General features: G+C 31.3%; 4 protein-coding genes across 12 annotated transcripts; 3 read left to right on the plus strand and 1 right to left on the minus strand.

Moving 5' to 3' along the window:
- Positions 234–4,162, plus strand: LOC109357674 (pentatricopeptide repeat-containing protein At1g80150, mitochondrial-like). Of its 9 annotated transcripts, none has more exons than XM_019601674.1 (3): positions 234–1,790; positions 2,183–2,264; positions 3,170–4,162. In XM_019601674.1, exon 1 carries the CDS (start codon positions 372–374, stop codon positions 1,530–1,532), a length of 1,161 nt encoding a protein of 386 aa, XP_019457219.1. In that variant the 5' UTR covers positions 234–371; the 3' UTR covers positions 1,533–1,790; positions 2,183–2,264; positions 3,170–4,162. The 9 variants fall into 9 exon arrangements, with proteins under 9 accessions (XP_019457219.1, XP_019457220.1, XP_019457221.1 ...); XM_019601675.1 differs by having other exon boundaries at positions 2,183–2,254; positions 3,167–4,162; XM_019601676.1 differs by having other exon boundaries at positions 2,183–2,254.
- Positions 4,694–6,017, minus strand: LOC109357805 (uncharacterized protein At2g34160-like). The gene is made up of 5 exons (XM_019601859.1): positions 5,848–6,017; positions 5,652–5,700; positions 5,268–5,330; positions 5,060–5,124; positions 4,694–4,970 (listed from the first exon to the last, which is right to left on the minus strand). The coding sequence occupies exons 1-5, from the start codon at positions 5,962–5,964 to the stop codon at positions 4,869–4,871; spliced, it is 396 nt and encodes a 131-aa protein (XP_019457404.1). The 5' UTR covers positions 5,965–6,017; the 3' UTR covers positions 4,694–4,868.
- On the plus strand, positions 10,201–11,385 carry LOC109358301 (metallothiol transferase FosB 1-like). The gene is made up of 3 exons (XM_019602458.1): positions 10,201–10,468; positions 10,594–10,699; positions 11,071–11,385. Exons 1-3 carry the CDS (start codon positions 10,314–10,316, stop codon positions 11,317–11,319), a joined length of 510 nt encoding a protein of 169 aa, XP_019458003.1. The 5' UTR covers positions 10,201–10,313; the 3' UTR covers positions 11,320–11,385.
- LOC109358300 (peptide deformylase 1A, chloroplastic-like) lies at positions 16,465–19,048 on the plus strand. Its single transcript, XM_019602457.1, has 4 exons — positions 16,465–16,914; positions 18,000–18,089; positions 18,199–18,266; positions 18,542–19,048. Exons 1-4 carry the CDS (start codon positions 16,525–16,527, stop codon positions 18,780–18,782), a joined length of 789 nt encoding a protein of 262 aa, XP_019458002.1. The 5' UTR covers positions 16,465–16,524; the 3' UTR covers positions 18,783–19,048.

A 19,235-nucleotide genomic window follows, 5' to 3' on the forward strand; every position in this document is an offset into this window, starting at 1 on the left:
CATTGAAAATGATTTTTAGCCTAGACCACATCTATCTACACATTAAGTAATCGTGTCTAAACTGAAAACATATATTATGATCAATTGTAATGAACAAGTAACACGCAAATAAATATACATTTTTTATATTATTAAGGATATTCTTACTTTTAGAGTAATGAACTTAATCTCAGTGATATATTTGAGTGTTCAGTTTTTGTGATAAATAAGTAAAATTAAAATAAAAAATTGTTTGAAGGGGTGGAAACCCCATTGGCCATTTCTCCTAAACCCTACTACGTATTCGAATGCCCACCACCAACACCACCATCCCATTCCTCCATTCCCATGTCTCTCTGTCATGATTCTCTCTCTTCACCTTCTCCCTGATCATGCTCTCTCTCCGTCCCCCTCGCATTCTCCGTCAATTCTCCTCCGCCACCACCACCACCACTCCCTCACCGTCACCGTTACAGCCACCAGCTCTTGATAAACTCAAATCCGAAAGAGACCCTGACAAGCTCTTCCACCTCTTCAAATTCAATGCCACTAACCGCCTCCTCGTTGAAAATCGATTCGCATTCAACGACACCGTTTGTAGGTTAGCCGGCGCGAAACGTTTCGACCACATCGAGAATCTCCTTGAACACCAGAAAACACTGCCACAGGGTCGCCGTGAGGGTTTCATGGTTAGGATTATTACGTTGTATGGAAAAGCTGGTATGACCGATCATGCTGTCAAAACTTTCCATGATTTGCATTTGTTTCGATGTCGTAGGACTGTTAAATCGTTCAATGCGGCGCTTAATGTGTTGTCGAAAACACGAGATTTTGATTCAATTTTGTTGTTTTTAAGAGAAGCTCAGAGATTTGATATTAGAGTTGATGTGTATTCTGTTAATATTGCTGTTAAGGCCTTTTGTGAATTGGGGAAATTGCAAGAGGCTTATTTGTTTATGTCAGACAGTGAAAACAATGCCATTAAACCAGATGTGATAACTTATACTACACTTATTTCAGCGTTTTATAAGAATAAGAGATGGGAAATTGGGAATGGGTTGTGGAACAGGATGGTTTTGAATGGTTGTATGCCGAATCTTGCTACGTTTAATGTTCGGATTCAATTTTTAGTTAGTGCGAGGCGCGCGTGGGATGCGAATACTTTGATGGGTGTGATGCAGAGAGTGGGGGTTGCTCCGGATGAGGTTACCTTTAATTTGGTGATCAAGGGCTTTTGCCAAGCTGGTTTTATTGACATGGCAAAGAGGGTTTATTCTGCATTACATGGGAAGGGGTATAAACCTAATTTAAAGATTTACCAAACAATGATTCATTATTTATGCAAGAGTCGGGATTTTGGTTTTGCATACACTATGTGCAAAGATAGTATGCAGAAGAATTGGTTTCCGAATATAGATACAATCTGTTTGCTGCTTGAAGGCCTAAAGAGAAATGGGCAGATTCAGAAAGCAAGGCTGATTGTCACATTAGCTGAGAAGAGGATTCCCCCCTTCACTTCCGGTCATTTGGCTGCTATGCAGTCCATATTGTAAGAGTTAAAGTAAATGCAATAGGGAAACCAGAAATCTATTAACTTTTCTGAGACGGCAGCAGCAGCTCAAGAATCTCATTCTTTATAATCCATTAATTTGTACATCTTCAAATTTCAACTAGTGTGGAAATTTGGAGCATTACGGCTATACAAGCAATCAGTGCTAATTATTTCCACTCAGTTATTTGATTGTACCATTCTTATACATTATTCTTTGCCCAAAGTGAAATTTCAAGAGGCAATTACCGCATAAAGTCTTGTAAGTTTGGACTTGCTCTCCCCCCTTACAGGCATTCTTTTGCAATTGCAGATGGATCTTGCATGATTTTGATGGTCCTATATGCTATTCTTTATCACGTTTTCATTGGAAAAGCAATACTGTCATGTGATTTGATCATGGTTGTTTTCATGTGTGTCAATAGTAACGAAAAAATATATTAGTTAATGGACTTACTCCATGTGCAATGTCTGCAGAGTTTAGAGTGGATTTCTGGTATTTAAGGCCAGTGCATATTATGTAAAACACTTCCCTTGTTTTTAGAGGAACATTTTTTATTCATGTATGCATACCTTATCATATGTCATTGTATCACGTCAGTTTCATAACAGTTGTTTGTCTTAGGATACTAATATTATACTTAATTATTTCAGAATCATGGTGGAGAACACATGATTCATTTTAAATAAGGGAAGTCCATCCTTGTTGGAGATCAATGATCAAATGTAAGCCTTGGTAACAATTTTTTATTTCATTCAAATTACATTTTTTTGGGATCCATACATAATTGCTTTCACATTCATATGCTGTCTGATTCTGATGACTTGTTATAGGTGAAGTTTTAGCTATACTGCTCATCCATTCTTGAAATGTCACTGGCACGACTGTTAAAAACCATTTTTATAAATAGTATTGAATTTTAAATTAAACCCGTTAATTGTCACTGTCCATTGCAAGAAGATATATAAAAAAAAAAGTGGAATGAGTGGATATTTGAGGACTACAGTTGTGGAAAGCATTTGCGTTGGATGTCTAAACTCAGCGTATTATTAACATGAAGTTTTTATATCTCAAATGATATTTTCAATTTTTTATGATTCAAAGGGTTTTGCTCGAATTTTCTTTCTGGTTTACTGAAGGGTTTGTTTGAGCTTCTTGAAGAGACATGTTTTGCACTATGCACTTGTCATACAATCAATGTCTTATATTCAAGTTGTTATCTTCATACTTCAACCTGTCCTTTATAACTTGGATTGGATTTCAATGGAGATAGCAATGTAGCATACAAGTTCTTGAGGCAGGAAACTCAACATAGAATTTAGGAACTTCAATTTGTCTATGATCTTTAACACTTTTACTAAATAATTCTGTCCTAATTGAACTCATAAAATCACATGTCCTCCCTTTTCCAAATGCCCTTTTCAAGAATTAATCCCCCTTTTGTAAATTGAGTATGCTATCAAACTTCTAAGTGGTTGATTAGTGAAATTATAGATTTAGGGCTAGTGTTTTACGACTTCGCAATAGAAGGAGAAAGTAAAATGGACCCCAAGTTCATTTTTGTCCTTGAAGTGCAATAGTTAAAGTGTTTTTGTCATGGTCTGATAATTTTGATATGCAATCTGGATTTTGTGTAGCAGAGAGGAGGTACCTCGATGTACAAGGAGCATTCTTACTCAAAGCTGGAGACTGACTGTTGTGCTTCTATCTACTGCATAATGTATGCATGAGGCTTAGTCAGATTCTTGAGGAGGAAACAAGTTGTTTACATCGACGGATTTATGTGTTGGAACACAGATCTTATCTCCTTGTGCTTTGCTTATTTGTTCTGGATTGATGCCATATTTCCTCCTTTCATTGGTTAAGGTTATGTGCTTCTATAATAGCTGAATGTTCACCGGGTTTTTAAGGTATCTCATTCTTATGATCCCAATTGAAGTTATTGTTTGAGAGAATATTCAATTCATTTATCTACCCAAAGTTTGGTTGAAGTGTATTGGAGAAGTTGCATTAGCCTGTTGCTGTAAAAGCTATTGAGAAGGGTGTAGGAGGTACAAACAAAGGGGAAGGGATAGTGCATTATTGCAATAGAAGGTACAAAATCGACATTGTCAATCTTCTGAGCATTCCTAGACAAGTGACATTAAGACTCTAGTACATGACCGTCATTAGAACATCTTGAGAGTGTAGTAATAACTATCTTTGATGTGCTGACAGTGCTGTTGGTCGAATGAAGTTCCTGGCTGACAAACAGTTTGTCTTCGTTGAGTTGAAAAAGACTTTGAACCAGTTTTATGAAGAAAATGGAAATATACAGAAAACGGGAACTTCACCTCCCCTTGTTGAAAAACTATTAATTTAATTGCATCATTTAGAAATGCTGATCATATAATTTATTTTCTCACCATGCTATTTCCAGGTGCTTTTGGTTCAAAGAAAAAAGTGTTTCTGGTTTAGGGATGTTACATGATTTTCATCGATGGCCGATTTCAATTTTTGAATGTTAGCTCTCCTCAAAATGTGAGCTTCATATGTTTGGGTTTGGCAGTTGTTTAGTATAATTAAATTGTCATTTTGTACAGATGCAATGATGCCATTGCCATCGGCTTTCATGTGAAATCATGATCATATCAGTCCAACACCTTTTCATTCTGCTAATAAGTTGGTGAAGCCAATGATTCTAACACTTTTTAGCTCGCTCATTCCACTTCAACTATATAGTGCTTTGCAAACTATTACATGGTAATATGAAGAATCTTTTTCTTCGTGCAGATAAGTATAATAAATCCATGTAGGTAATGATCGTTAATGGCGTTTTTTTACTACAGTGATGGAGTCAAAATGCATCATTAATTTTCCCCGTCCGTCAGAAATCAGAATTTGACGACCCTTCAGTTAAAAACTATACAAGACTTGTATTTGTTTATTACGATACTATGCAATTTGTACAGATCAGTAGCACCAATACCTTTTTCTCTTAAAGAAAAAGACTGCCCTTATATTCATTTTAAGTTTGGTACTTCGGCTACTACCTTACAATCCTTCATCCATTTATAAGTCAATTCACAATTCATAGTTATTTTTGAATCATAAGATACTTTTTTGGACATGCTATCTAATCCTACTATAATTCCATTATTACTCAATTCTAAGAGTTCAGTCGATACATCTAATATAGTGTCATTGATCCATAAATGACTATAGTCAAAATAATGTATTGTCACGTATAAAACAGAAGCAATTGGATTGTATGCATGTCATCTACCTAGAAACAATAGAAACGCAAAAAAGTAAACACTACATATTTTCACCATATTCAGGTGTAACTTTTCAAAAAGCTCATGCATTCTGCCCTTCAATTTCTCCATTTTCTGCATCTTCAGCGGCGGCAGCGGCCATCAACTCGTCAAAGTTTGCTGTCTTCCCAAGTACTATTTCAATCTACAACATGTTTAATCAAATATAGAACTTCAGAGGCAAATCAAAAACCAGAATCAAAAGGCAAAAAAGAACTTGTTTAAACACTTTACCTTGGCCTTTTGGACAGGTCTACCTCTAGAATCATCCTTCATGTCAACTGTTGATGTCAATATTTCTGCAATAACATTCCACCATGAATCAAATTAGATTACTGAACCATTGCGAGTATCGGAAAGATAAGGAACAGGGACGGAGTATCGGAAAGATAAGGAACAGGGACAGGACGGTCCCGGGAGAAAAAAGAAGATAAATTCGTACTTTTTTCAACAGCAAGCCCATTATTTTTCAATATCTCAGCAATAGTTACCACAGTGGCAATAGCTGTGACAATAAAATCGAAAAGAAATCAGAAAACATGTAATCCACATGCAGAAGCTTGTCAACATTTACAGAGATTTCCAATGAAGAAAAAAATGCTAATGTAGATTAATACTTATTCCAAAACTAAAATCTATTTTGTTCAATGAAGGTTATATTTACACCATTCTTCAGTTTTTCACAATTATCAATATCATAAAATTACACTTAGTGACCAATGTAACCCTAAAATACTTGAATCAATCAAATGACAAGAAAAAATCAATTAAAAGTAGAGAAAAATGTTAATTAGTTCCAAAGTTCCAATATTGCAAATTCAATTACCCATTCCAAGTGCTGAGAGTTCAACCTCATTATGCTGTTGCATATACCTCTGCAATCCAAAAATAACAGGTATCAGCAAAATTGTTCCAAAACAGAAGGTACCCATTATAATTAATATTTGGAGGAAAAATTGAGAAGCTTAAAAATGTGAAATTAAAACAGTAATAATACGAAAAAAGAAAGGAATTTTATTAACCTTGGCGAGATTAACGTAGAAAAAGAGGGGCTTCTTGGTGTTAGAGACCTGAATGCGATTCTTCTTATACGAATCAGTGATGTTGATATTGTTCACTCCTTCTGTGATAGTTTCCATTGCTTTCAATCTCTCTCTTCTCACTGTGAGGTAATGGTAACAATAAAAAACCCTAACTATTTGAGATTTTGTTTATTAGAAAGTGCAATTCAAAACAACTCTCTCATTCTAAGCCCATGAAGGCCCACTAAGCCCAAAGACTTCTTCCCTCACATTTAAAAAAAAATAGATTAATTAATCATTTTAGTCTGTCGTATTTTTTGAACTTACCAGTTTGGTCCTTCAAAAGTTAAAAATTCTAAATGGTCCCCAAAAATTTTAAATATGAGTCAATTAAGTCATTTTTAGGTCAAATTAGCATCTATCAAGTATTTTAAAACATGTTCAAAATGACTGATTTAGCCCACATTTAAAATTTTGTAGATCATTTTTATGTTTTTCAATTTTTAAGGACCAAGCTGTTAAGGTCAAAAAAACACGAGGGACTGAAATGAGTATTTACTCAAAAAATATTAAGTTACACTCACACCTCTAAGTTTTAGTGAAATTATATAAATCACCCTTATCTATTTTGTCCTACACAAATCACTCTACATTATATGGACTATCCCTTCAAGAAATATAAGTATAATCTTTTAAAGTATAGAACTACCTCTTGTATATTTCTATAATCACTTTTGTCAACTTCACTCTTAACCAATTTTAAGATGTGAGAAGAATGGGTTATGATGATTAAGCCTACTTAAATATAGCAAACTCAAAATTCTAACATTTGTGAAACAATATTTCTCAACCACTTGCCTTATTATGTTGTGATTAATAATACGTTTGAATACTTTGTGCACTATGCATATACTAAAGCATCAATATCAATAGTTTCACACCCTTATACTTAGAATAGGGATCAGTTGTCTCAAAATGAGTATGTCCTCATGTCCATAGCCAATGAAATTTCATTAATCTGGTACAGGAAATGGGACATGTACTCAAGACAACTTTCTTTATTATGTGTATGAATATAGAGAAAATGAGCAATTGCTAACTTATTGTTTTATTGGTGTGCAAATCCCCTTTCGATATTATTATTTATATTTTTCTGTACTTCTAAACCATTCCAAAATTTTAAGCAAACAACATTTGATTAGAAATCTGGCCATATATGCCAAAACCTTATTAATGGTAGCTTTATCTTAGAACTTTAACCACTCAATGTTGGTGATTCTTATTAAGGCTTATTATTCATTATGCATATGATAAGTTGACGTGGAAATCGTCTCCATTTCTTTACCTTTACTTTTTGTTTATTTCTCTTATTTGAAGATATTTTTTTAATTTAAATTTAACTTATTACTTTATTATATAGATATAGATAGATAAAATATTGAAGAGTTGAGATATTCTTCGTTTACTTCGGAAATTGAGAGGATTTAAATCCAATGAGTTTAGGGCATATACATTATAATAGCAGTCTATAACAATCGTTTTAATGAATATGAACTTTTCAAGTTTTGATTATGTTTGTATATTAATTTAAAAATTAGTGGAAGACAATTAATATAATTTATAGGTAGTAGCTTCTTAAAAAAGTTTATACCATAAAAACAAAAGTAAATTTGACGCTAGAAATTAATGATCTAACAAAAGTAATACTAAAAAAAAATTACATTTTATTTTCGAATTTGAGCTTAAGGTGAAAATTAAATGAGTTGAGTTGAGTTTTGACTTGTTAAATATTAACTTAAATCAAGTTCAATATGAACTACTTCTTCAGTTTATAATAATCAAATTAAAGTTCTCAAACTTTTAAGATGATTAATACTCTCAAATTTATATTGTTCATAAAATGAAATGATAATTATTAATATACATATATATAAAAATATAAATGAAACTTTTTTAAATCAACTTCAATGATAATTTTAATCGGTGTAGTTGATGAAGTTATGAGCATGAAGTTAGGTTTAGACCTAAACACGTGTATTGATACTTCACATGATGTCATAATGTAGTATTCATAATAACTTCAATTCTATGAAAGGGATACTCTAATTTTGAACAATTTGTCAATGATCCGAGATGAGAGAAATATCAAATATTTTAATAAACACTTGCTGCTTATTAATTATTAAAAATAAATCTGACAAAACTATATGGTTTGTTTAAGTAAAACGTGATTTATTCATTTAAGCATGAGATTATTCTAAATTTAATCTATAGATTCGATATATGTGAACACAAATAAAAAAACATTACTAACAGGGTCTCCATTAATGCACTTGATCGCACATAGAGACACTTCTTAGTTTCTTAGCAACCATGCAAGAAAGAAAAGAAGGAATTGAAAGAGCAAAAGGAGAAGAAAATATTGAACTTTCATTATTGGAAAATGTATCTAACAAAGGCAAAGTGTAAAGACTTTATACAATGGAAAAATTGGTAGTTGCTTGAAACTCAAGCTACCATTTAAAGTAAAACTAATCCTAACTACCATAACCGAAAACTATCTAATAATGAGTCATCTTCATCTTTAACAACACTAATATTTAACATATCACGTGGGAGGGTATCCTTAAAAACCAAATAAAAATGTAAAATCTTTTGTATAGTTATCATATGATTTGATAATTAAGTGAAAACTATAATATTAGTAATATGCAAAAAAACCATCATGATACAAAGTTGTGTGCAAATTTCATTTGAATAATAATACATAATATTTTTGGTACCACATTGAGTTTGAGTGATTTGATGAAAAAAAATATAGTTTTGCACAACAAATAGTGAATTATTCTGATTTTTGTTGTTGAAAATTAGATTTGGAATTGATAAGGAATATATTTTATAACAAAGTGATTTTCTATGATATGATTTTGATATCAAACCAGCTTTCCCTCTCTTTTGTTAATATGTTGTGAGCAATGCATGCTATTTTTATATTTTTCTAATACATTCTTTTTTATATCTTTTCCTTTTTTTTATCGTATCATCAATCACATTTCATTCATATTTTTTTTATATTTCTTCATAATATTACCTATACTTAAAAAGATTATGGAGAATAAACATTTTCCATATTTTTTAAGGATGGTCACAACTCATTCTATATTATTTGTTGGAACTTGTGAATAAGGTTGTACTACAACAATGTCAAAGGTCCAGCTCCTACACAAGTAGATCATGAACAACTTGTAGGGTTTTGCTATTATAATGATGAGTTGAATTTGTTATATTTCAAGACATAAATGGACCCTATAGCAGACTTATATGGTGCTATAATCACCTAATTGATTTGCGGTATTATTCTAAACATGTGTCATTACTATATTATTATGAAATTCAACTTCATAATTTACTAACAAAACTTGTAAGGAACCCAATTATAAATGATCCATGACTTTTAGAGACTCAATTTTAGATTATGAATAAGTTCAGAATTCAAAAAATCCTGATAAATTAAACCCATGATTAATTTAAAGAACAAAGTCATATGGAATAACTTAAAATTATATGATTAATTTAAATACAAAATAAACTCTTTTAATTAGATAAATAAATATATTTTGCATTTTTGTAGATAATAAATTAGATCATAGGCCACCCACAAATGATACATATACCACATCCAAATGACAAAGATGGGGTGTACTTGTGTTTGATAATTTGGAAGGAGATGAAATTGAACAAAACATATACACAATAAAAAGAAAGATGTTTCATGTTAATTCCATACTCAAAATTCAACTTCTAAATTACAGGTAGCAATATCCCATAAATAAAAATCATGAGAACCAAAATCATATATTAAAATTATATTAGAACCTATATTATTTGACTTTTTTAAAAAACAATCTAGTGTGAAATATATATATATATTTCCATTTGAGAAGAATTGTAGCCAGTTAAGCCTGCAAATCAATGAGTGTTGGTTCAAATGATACATACTTAATTCTATTTTCCTTAAGTAAGGTCTCGAATTTGAATTTTGTTGATGAAAAAAATATCGTTAGAAGAGTTAGCCTCATATACTTATAAATGTTATCGACTCGGATAAAATTGTCTTTATTACAAAGATAAATGTAGAAAACCAAAAAAAGTTTAATCTGTCCAGAATAATCATATACTCTCACCAAAAATCTTTGAACAAATCTATTACTTACTTGTGAGACTTGTTATTTGTGAAAGGTTATCTTAATATCTTATATTAATAGACATGTGTGATATGCATGAGGATCTTATTATTTCTATATATAGCGCATTGATTTCGCTTCACCTGGTGGATTTCCGTGCCTACCTCTTTCTTTCATCATTCACAATCTTTCTCTCTTACTATTATTCTTTAATTTTGATTACCATTTTCTTTGTGTTTCAACTTCTTTAGGTACCATTATTTTGTCTAGAAAATATAAAATATGAAGACAAGTGTAGGAAATCCTCTGCAACTAAAGTCTGTTAATCACATATCTCTCATTTGTGCATCAATTGAACAATCTATAAACTTCTACCAGCATGTTCTTGGATTTTTTCCTATCAGGAGGCCTGGTTCACTTAATTTTGATGGTGCATGGTAATTATTTCAATTTCAAAATTAGTTTGCTAGTAGATTTTATGATACAAAGAAATGGGAACTTGAAATTTGGTTGATTTTCTAACTGGGTTTTTTATTTTTTCTATGTGATCATCACTATACAGGTTATTTGGTTACGGCATTGGACTTCATTTGTTACGAGCTGAGGAACCAGAAAACATTCCAAGGAAGACAAAAATTAATCCTAAGGATACTCATATATCATTTCAGGTCAGGTTTTAAATAATGTTTTGTTATAAATATTTCAACTTGAACAAATTAATTAAAGAAATGAATCAATCTCAACATTAGCATTGTAGGGATATAACTTAGGTTCTTATGGCTAATAGATTGATTAGTTGTTTTTTATTAGAATAAGGAACATTAAGATAGCTACATGCATGGCATGAAACACGACATTAGAAAATGCCAGAGAAATAAAAAAATTGAAAATAGACAAAGGTATGATATTTTTAAGACAACATTGTTAATGTTAACTATTACCATAGAGAAAAGACACAACACATGTATTATATATGTGTCCAATTTTACTTGTACAAACTTGTAATTGAATTAAAGTATATATATATTATATGAAACAGTGTGAAAGCATGGGAACAGTGGAGAAGAAACTAAAGGAGATGGATATTGATTATGTGCGTGCAATGGTAGTGGAAGGTGGAATTCAAGTGGATCAATTATTTTTCCATGACCCAGATGGGTTCATGATTGAGATATGTAATTGTGATAGTCTTCCTGTGATTCCTTTAGCTGATGAAATGGTTAGATCATGTTCAAGAGTAAACCTTCAGATTATGCAACAGCTACAACAAGTTGTTCATCAACTTTGAAGCCTTTTGCTGTGGTTAAAGTGGACAACTTTAAATATTTAATATACCATCAGGATCTCAATCCTCTTTTATTTTTTTATTTTTTTATTTTTTTATGTTTCTACTTGTTAGTGTCCCTCCTCTTTTTATGCATAGATCCTTTGTTTATAATAAATAATTCCACTGTTGTGTTCATAAAAAAGTATATTTGTTCCATTTGCCACTATTTGTTTGTTTCAGAGTAGACTTTGCTTTTCTTATTTCATTTTCTAGAGCACTTTTGTTTTCCTACTAACCTTTGTTGAGTATAGTCAGCATTTGAGGTTGCATTGTCTAGGATTAAATCTCTGGAGTAAGGATTTGACTATTATACCAATTTGTTCATCAAGTTAAAATAAAATAGTTGATGGAATATTAGTACTAAAACAATTCATATAGTAGTAAATTATATAAGATGATAAAGAAATTAATTGATATATGAAACATAGGATTCAAACAAATTAGATGAAATGACGAAGTATTAGTGTTTCATTTGTTATTTGTGATAAAAATGTATCATTCAAACTTAAGATGAAACTTTACCGTACGATTATAAGACATACAATTTTATATGAGACTCAATGCCAAACGATAAAATATCAATAAGATAATAGACACATTATAACATAGATAATAAATTTTTGATCGATGAGTGAACAGACTAGATAATATAATTAGAAATAAATGCGTTATGGGGAAAGATGAAGTAATTCCTATTGTATAAAAGATGGTAGAATCACATCTTATATGGTTTAGACATGTGCGAACGAGACTGGTTGAAATCCCTTAAGGAGAGTATATCAAATGAATGCTAGTTCAATTCCTAGAGGAAGATGAGACCAAGAAAAACCAAAACCGAAATAATTAAGAATAAAACTAAGTGATCAATATTTTATGAATGTTATGATATTGTCTTTAGCTTTCACATTATAGTATCATAACCTCATTTGATATAGTCTGTTAAGGCTTATTCTTGTTGTATATTGTCCTTGATTTTAATCTTGGCATGATTTTTTTAGTGTCTAATGTCAATGTTCTATCAATGAAGCAAGTTATAAACAACTATAGTATATATATATATATATATAAGATACTGCAGCCACCTCATGGGATTTGATGTCACATTTACTAATTTGTTGACTCTTATTTGAATGCACTAGGAATATGAAAAATGATTTTTTTATAGCTCAAATCAATATGTAATCATGTTAATATGTATGGGATGAACTAACTATCATAAGCAGGGTTAGATGAAAGCGGCAAATCAACATAACTTGATTTTCAAGGACACATTAAATCACCTATGAAGTGATCATTCATAATGAATAATTAAAATAAGCATGTATATGGCAAGGAAATCAACAAATTTAGAAACTTTGTATTATATAAATATCTTATTACAGTCATAAGCCAAATGAAGAATACATTAGTTATATGTCTGACAATTCAATTTGGCAAGGACTGTATAATTCTTCTGTATCTTATTATTTCTCTTAGCCCCTCCAAAACCATGCTTGTGCACTAAAGAGCAGAAAAGGAAACAACAAATGAAGCAATATATGGATGATAGATAATAATACATGATACATATATAACCTTATCCTTATATAGTTATACAAATTATAATAGCCATATAAAGCAGTGCACATACATTTATAATGAAAGTGTTACACATCTTATACTGTTAGAGACCTCTTTGCAGCATTTGTTCATAATTCTCAATGGAATTGAGCCTTTGAATCAACAACTGTTTCTTAAAATTCTTGATGAAGGCATCAGCACTAGCATTAATATCTTCTGTGGTCTTTCTCTCTAGCTTCTTTGTCTCAGGGGCTTCTTTCTTATCTACCACATGTGATGGTGCTGATGAATTTCTCACCTCTTCTCTTATGTTTGTGCTACCTTCTTTTCTTTGCATGTCTGAAAAAGCTTGATGGTTGTGGCGTGAAGGTTGTTGGATATAGCTCCTTCTCATTGTTGCAGCTTGTGTTTGTGTTTACAATAGAATGAATGCTTCATAGGCATGGCTCATGTGGTTCCTTATATAGGGTTAGATGTAAAGATATGTATCAAGAAAAAGGGAACCCAGCAAGTAACATTCACATGTATGTGTGACTAACTCTCCCAGCGGATATTTTTTTTATCCACAAGACTCGAATCCGATAGCTTGCTTAAGGAGAATCAAACATGTACTACTTAAACCAAGACCTATTGGTTAGGGAATATGTGGTTTGTAAATGATACTTTAATTTATTTATTCATTTATTTTCCCTTAACCCTTGGTGTTAACTTTTCACCTTGTCCTTTTGCCACTCCTTCAAACCAAAGTAAAAGATCTAGCTGGTTAAGTTAGATATTCTAAGCTTAGTGAATGGATATGCTGTCAATGACACAAGATTGATATTACATTAATGTAAATTTACCTATTGATTGAGGAAAGCTTAATTCTTTGTTACAATATCATATTTTTACATCGCAGATATAAATAATTTTCTTCATTATTACTATTTTTATAATCTGAATTATACAACTACATTAAAAAATATGATAAGTATTACATAATTCAAGGTAAATGGAACCAATTTACACATTTATCATCTTATGTCTATTAATATAAGCGGCAAGGAGTTTCATTTATTTTAAGACTTCAAAGTAATATCCAAATACCGTAAATATTAATTTTCATAATTTATTTAATAGATATAATATTATTCTTCCATGCAACGCAAAGATAATTGCATTTCTTAAAGCAGGAAGGAGAACTTTGAATAGCACAAGAAGACCTAACATAATTAATAGATAGTTTTTTTTTAAAGTATAATGTCAAAAATTAGATATTGTTTTGTATATAAAAAATACACTTTATTAACGTACGCAAAACTCAGCACAATAATCTCTATGCCCCTCCAAATGAATAATAATATCTCATAGTTGGTGGGAGGGTACCTTAGTATTAAAAAAACTATGGATGAATATCAATGTATACACTTATAATATATAAATTTTATGCATTAATAATGTATGAGTTTTATATATAACCGTGCCGACCTTTTTTAAAGTTTGAATGAGATCTTATGCCACAGGGACGTGGCATGTTTATCAGATAGCAAACCATTGATTCAAATAATTTACCTTGAGGCTTAAGACGTGGATTAATACCTTTATGCCTATCTGGATTAACCCTTTCAAAGTGCCATGTTTGGCGAGTCAACACACCAATGTTACTTTAATTGAATTCTTAATACTAAGAGACAACATTTATTTAGTACTTGGCACCTATGCCAAAAACATGAATATTAGAATAGTTAGGTACATTGCATGGAAAGGTTTTTTCACTGTTTCAATATCGATTTATGTATTAATGCATAGGATGCCCATACGTGCCTTTCAATGAGAGGCATGGGAAGCTGTTATCTCACATGGGTTCTTAATTGTTTCCACACTAGATCTCATGTTTTATATATTACAAGTGTTAAAAAGGTCAACATATAAGGCTGTCTAGTAAATAAATTCATATTTAATTCGGTTTTTTATAACATGATTATGAATGATTTCATGTGAATCAATCAGTGTTAAAATATCATTACATTTATAAATAAATGTATGGAATTTATTTGAAATGCCATTCATTAATGAAACTAAATAATCACTTTTTACTTAAGTTATTTTAACAGATTAGAAATTGTTGAAACAAATCATATAAATAGGAACAGAATAAATAAATAAAACTAAAAATGTTATTATATACAACCTTGATCAAAAATAGTATATTCTATGGCCACCCTCCACCGTCCATCGCCACTAATTTGGTGATAGTATATATAATAATATTTGACTTTAAAATTGGAGTTTTGAAAATGGAAATACTGAAGCAACACAAAGCAATGTTATAGCATGTGATGAATATGTAAACACTAGTTTAGAATCTACGTATTTGTACCTGTATTTTATTGTTATTTTTTTATATTATGTGATGAATTGGACTCACAAGTTGTATATACCTTTTAATGGGCTTAGCCTAGTGAAAATGACACAGATTCTATCCAATCCAAAGAGATCCAATTTATTATCCATATCTAGTATGAACAATGATTATCTTCATTAATAGAGAGATATGTATTTGATTTTGCTTGTGTTTTTAATGATAAAAGTATTATTCCATTACAATCAAAAAATATTTTTATCAGATTATTTTTTCATTGTTTTTATAGTACTTATCTCTTCATTAATGGAGAGTATCATTATACATCCGATATTTATTTATATAAGGGTTTATCACTTATGGAAGCATGGTAGGATGAAGAAGCTTGCATTGAATTCTGGCCTAGCAGCATGCATATTATATATCTTCAACCTTCATCATTTCAAGTTTTCAACAAATAAAATAAAAATTAAGTGAAGTCAGTGCATAAGTTAATAAATTACAAACTTCTACATTAAGGTCTTGAAAATGCATTTCATTTTACATTCTTGGAGAGTTAAGGCCCTGTTGTAAAAGTTACATTCCAATTCCAAACCCAAATATCATGGCCGATTCACTTGCCTGACAAACCTTAAAAGAAAAATATGCTAATCTAATCGTCCAATAACATAACAATGTTGATGTGATGTCATACACATTTATTTTTAATTTAATATCTATGTATTGTTAATGTAAATATTTATATACAATAATGAAGATGTATTAACAATATATAAAACTCATATAATGTCAATATATACATGTTAGTATCTTTATTTTTTAGTTTTTACCTAATGTTTTTATATGATTTTGTGTATACATTTTCTTTAAATTACAGGTTAAAAAAACAGGTCAAAACGTCTTTATGTATAATTTATACTTCATAGTCTAATATCTATAATTTTGATTCACTTATGGAATAAAATAATGTCAACAATTTATCTAAAAACAATTCCTAAAATCGATTCACTTTTGTATAAGGTCTCATTAAATCTTAAAATCGATGGTTCAATAATTCCTAAATACAATATTAGTTTTTTTAAAAAAAAAACAAAACAAAAAAAAGAGTAGAACCTTCTTGAGTAAGAAAACATGTTCCGATGAAAAACATGGGACACCATTTTCCTCTTGGGTTTGGACTTAGGACACGGTTGGGCCTAATGAAAAAACTAAATATTTCGAGAAAACGAAAGCAGAAAGCTAAAGAGTGAAAGAGTGTGTGATTAATGGAGGCTTTGTTGCAGCGATTATCATTGTTCCGTAAACGTGCGGTTCCAACATCACTCTTGTTCCTTCAAAACATAAACAACAACAACACTCTCTTTCTCCCTTCATCTTCATCTCCAACACGAATCATTCAATTCCCACTATGGAGCAACACCATCAGATATTTGAGTTCAACAGCGGAAAGAAGAAAAGAAGGAGGATGGTTTATCAAAAAGCCCCCCAACATTGTAAAAGCTGGAGAACCTGTTCTTCACGAATCTGCAAGGGAAGTACAACCCAATGAGATCAAAACAGAGAGAGTGCAGAATATCATTGATGATATGATCAGGGTCATGAGAAAAGCTCCTGGTGTTGGTCTTGCTGCGCCTCAGATTGGAATTCCATTAAAGGTTTGTTTTTTTGGTTACCCATTTTGTGTTTCTGTCATTTCATGAGGAATAAACCATCAAATGTGGCTAAAAATTATTCCTTTTTTTCGGTTTGTATTTGTTTTCTAATGAGTTTGACAATTTGGGAATAGAATGAGAAATAAAAATGTGAAAATGAGGTCTACTTCATTATATTGTTTGTTTCTGTATAGTATTGTAGTGTTTAGTAAACGCTACCTAATTGAACATATGGTTCTGTTTTATGTTTGGTGCATTTTAAAATTGGAACACAATAGGACATGCCAGTAAAAAGTGTGACACTTTGGTTCTACTGGTGTCTGCTTATGAGTGTACTTGTGAACCTGTTTGCAAAATTGAGTGTGTATGGATTGAGTTTCACAAACTTGATTTTGATTAATTATTTAGTTTATAATGATTTATATTTAGATACTTTTGTGTTAAAAGTAATTTTGTTTCAATTGTTAAGCATACTGACTTTGAGATTTGTAGTTATCAAATTGTCTGGTAATTTGAAGTTTTTACTTTTGAACATTCGAAGGATGTCGAAGTAATTGATTTTCTAAAGGTATCTTTATTATAGCTAGAGAGGTTTTGCGGAAAGTTTGAGCAGTCAAAGATATGTATGATGGGGTAAAGACCGTTGTGAGAATACAAGATGAGGTCTCAGAAGATTTCCCTATTGCTATAGGACTATACCAATGGTCAACATTGAGCCTCTACTTGTTTATGGTGGTATTGGATGTGCTTACATAACATATCCAAGAACGATATCATCGTGTATGTTTTTTGCGGATGATATTGTCCTAGTTAGAGACTCGAGAGAGTAATTAAATGAGAAACTAAAGATATAGAGACAAACTTTAGAAGCACATGACTTTCGTATAAGTCAAAGTAAGACAGGGCGTATGGAATGTTAGTTAGAAGTGATGAATGATCCTTTTATGCTCTGAATGTTTATTGTTTGACAATATGTGGACTATAGTGTAGAAGATGTTTACTATACAGTATACTCTCATGTTATGAATATTACCAGACAATATGCAGCTGTATAAAAAACATGTCCTTTTGTGATTCAATGTATGCAGATAATTGTTTTAGAAGATACAGAAGAATATATTAGTTATGATAAAGAGGAAGAGGTCAAAGCACAAGATAGAAAACCTTTTGATCTTTTGGTATGTCCATCTGCAAACAAAAAGAGAGCATTCAAATTAAATTCACAGTTTTATCCTTAAGGTTTGTGTTACTTCAATAATACGTATTCATTCAGTTCTCTTGAGACAGGTGATCTTGAATCCCAAGCTAAAGAAGAAGAGCAACAGGACTGCCCTATTTTTTGAAGGGTGTCTGAGGTATGGCAATAATTTATACAAAAAAGTTTCTATCTTTTCAATTTCTATTGCTACACTTCTATTGGTTTGTTCATGCTCATAGTACAATTCAGTAGCCGGGATAAGACTTGGAAGTAGAAGATTTTTCATGTATTTCTTTTACCACTATTAGAAACTAAAAATTTAGGAATTTTGTGCTTGCTTCAGTTGCTTGATATTTCTGGCAATGATGTGTGCGGTTACAAATATAATCCAGGGTAACATTAACTTGTTCATTTGTAACAACATTTTTGCAGCGTTGATGGATTTATGGCTGTAGTAGAGCGTCACCTTGATGTCGAGGTTGAAGGTCTTGATCGTTATGGTGAACCCATCAAAATAAACGCTTCAGGTTGGAAGGCCCGGATTTTACAACACGAGTGTGATCACCTGGATGGAACACTGTATGTTGATAGGATGTTACCTAGAACTTTCAGAACTTCAAAAAACATCGATATGCCTCTTGCACATGTGTGCCCCAAACTTGGCCCTCGCTGACACAGGTTTTCGGGCATGAAGCTGGAGTTGCGTCTGATAAGAACATCAAGACAAATTTCTACACTGTAGTGAAGGAGTTGTCATTTATAGATCTTAACCATAGTTTATAGTCTCCATATGCATTGAGTTAGTAGAAATATTGTCCCAATTTGGGAATAAGTAAATTACCCCATTTTCAGTGTTATAATCCATGTTGCAGTAATTGTATTGCAATAAGCCACCTTTTCTGATAAGCCAGTTGACAAAGTTTGAATATTATATTTTATAGTAGAAGAAAACAATTTCATAAGCATTGATGTATGGATTAAGTAATATTCGGTAGATATCTCAGAATGAGGTGGAATGGAACATAAAGGTACTACTTATGTTTCAACATGAGAGTAAAAATAAAACATTTTGATTCCACTAAAAAGAGGTGGAACTAAAGAGACTAGATTAGAGCTTTCTTTTCAC

This window comes from Lupinus angustifolius, chromosome LG10, assembly GCF_001865875.1.
Source record: "Lupinus angustifolius cultivar Tanjil chromosome LG10, LupAngTanjil_v1.0, whole genome shotgun sequence".
Classification (NCBI taxonomy): Eukaryota; Viridiplantae; Streptophyta; class Magnoliopsida; order Fabales; family Fabaceae; genus Lupinus; species Lupinus angustifolius.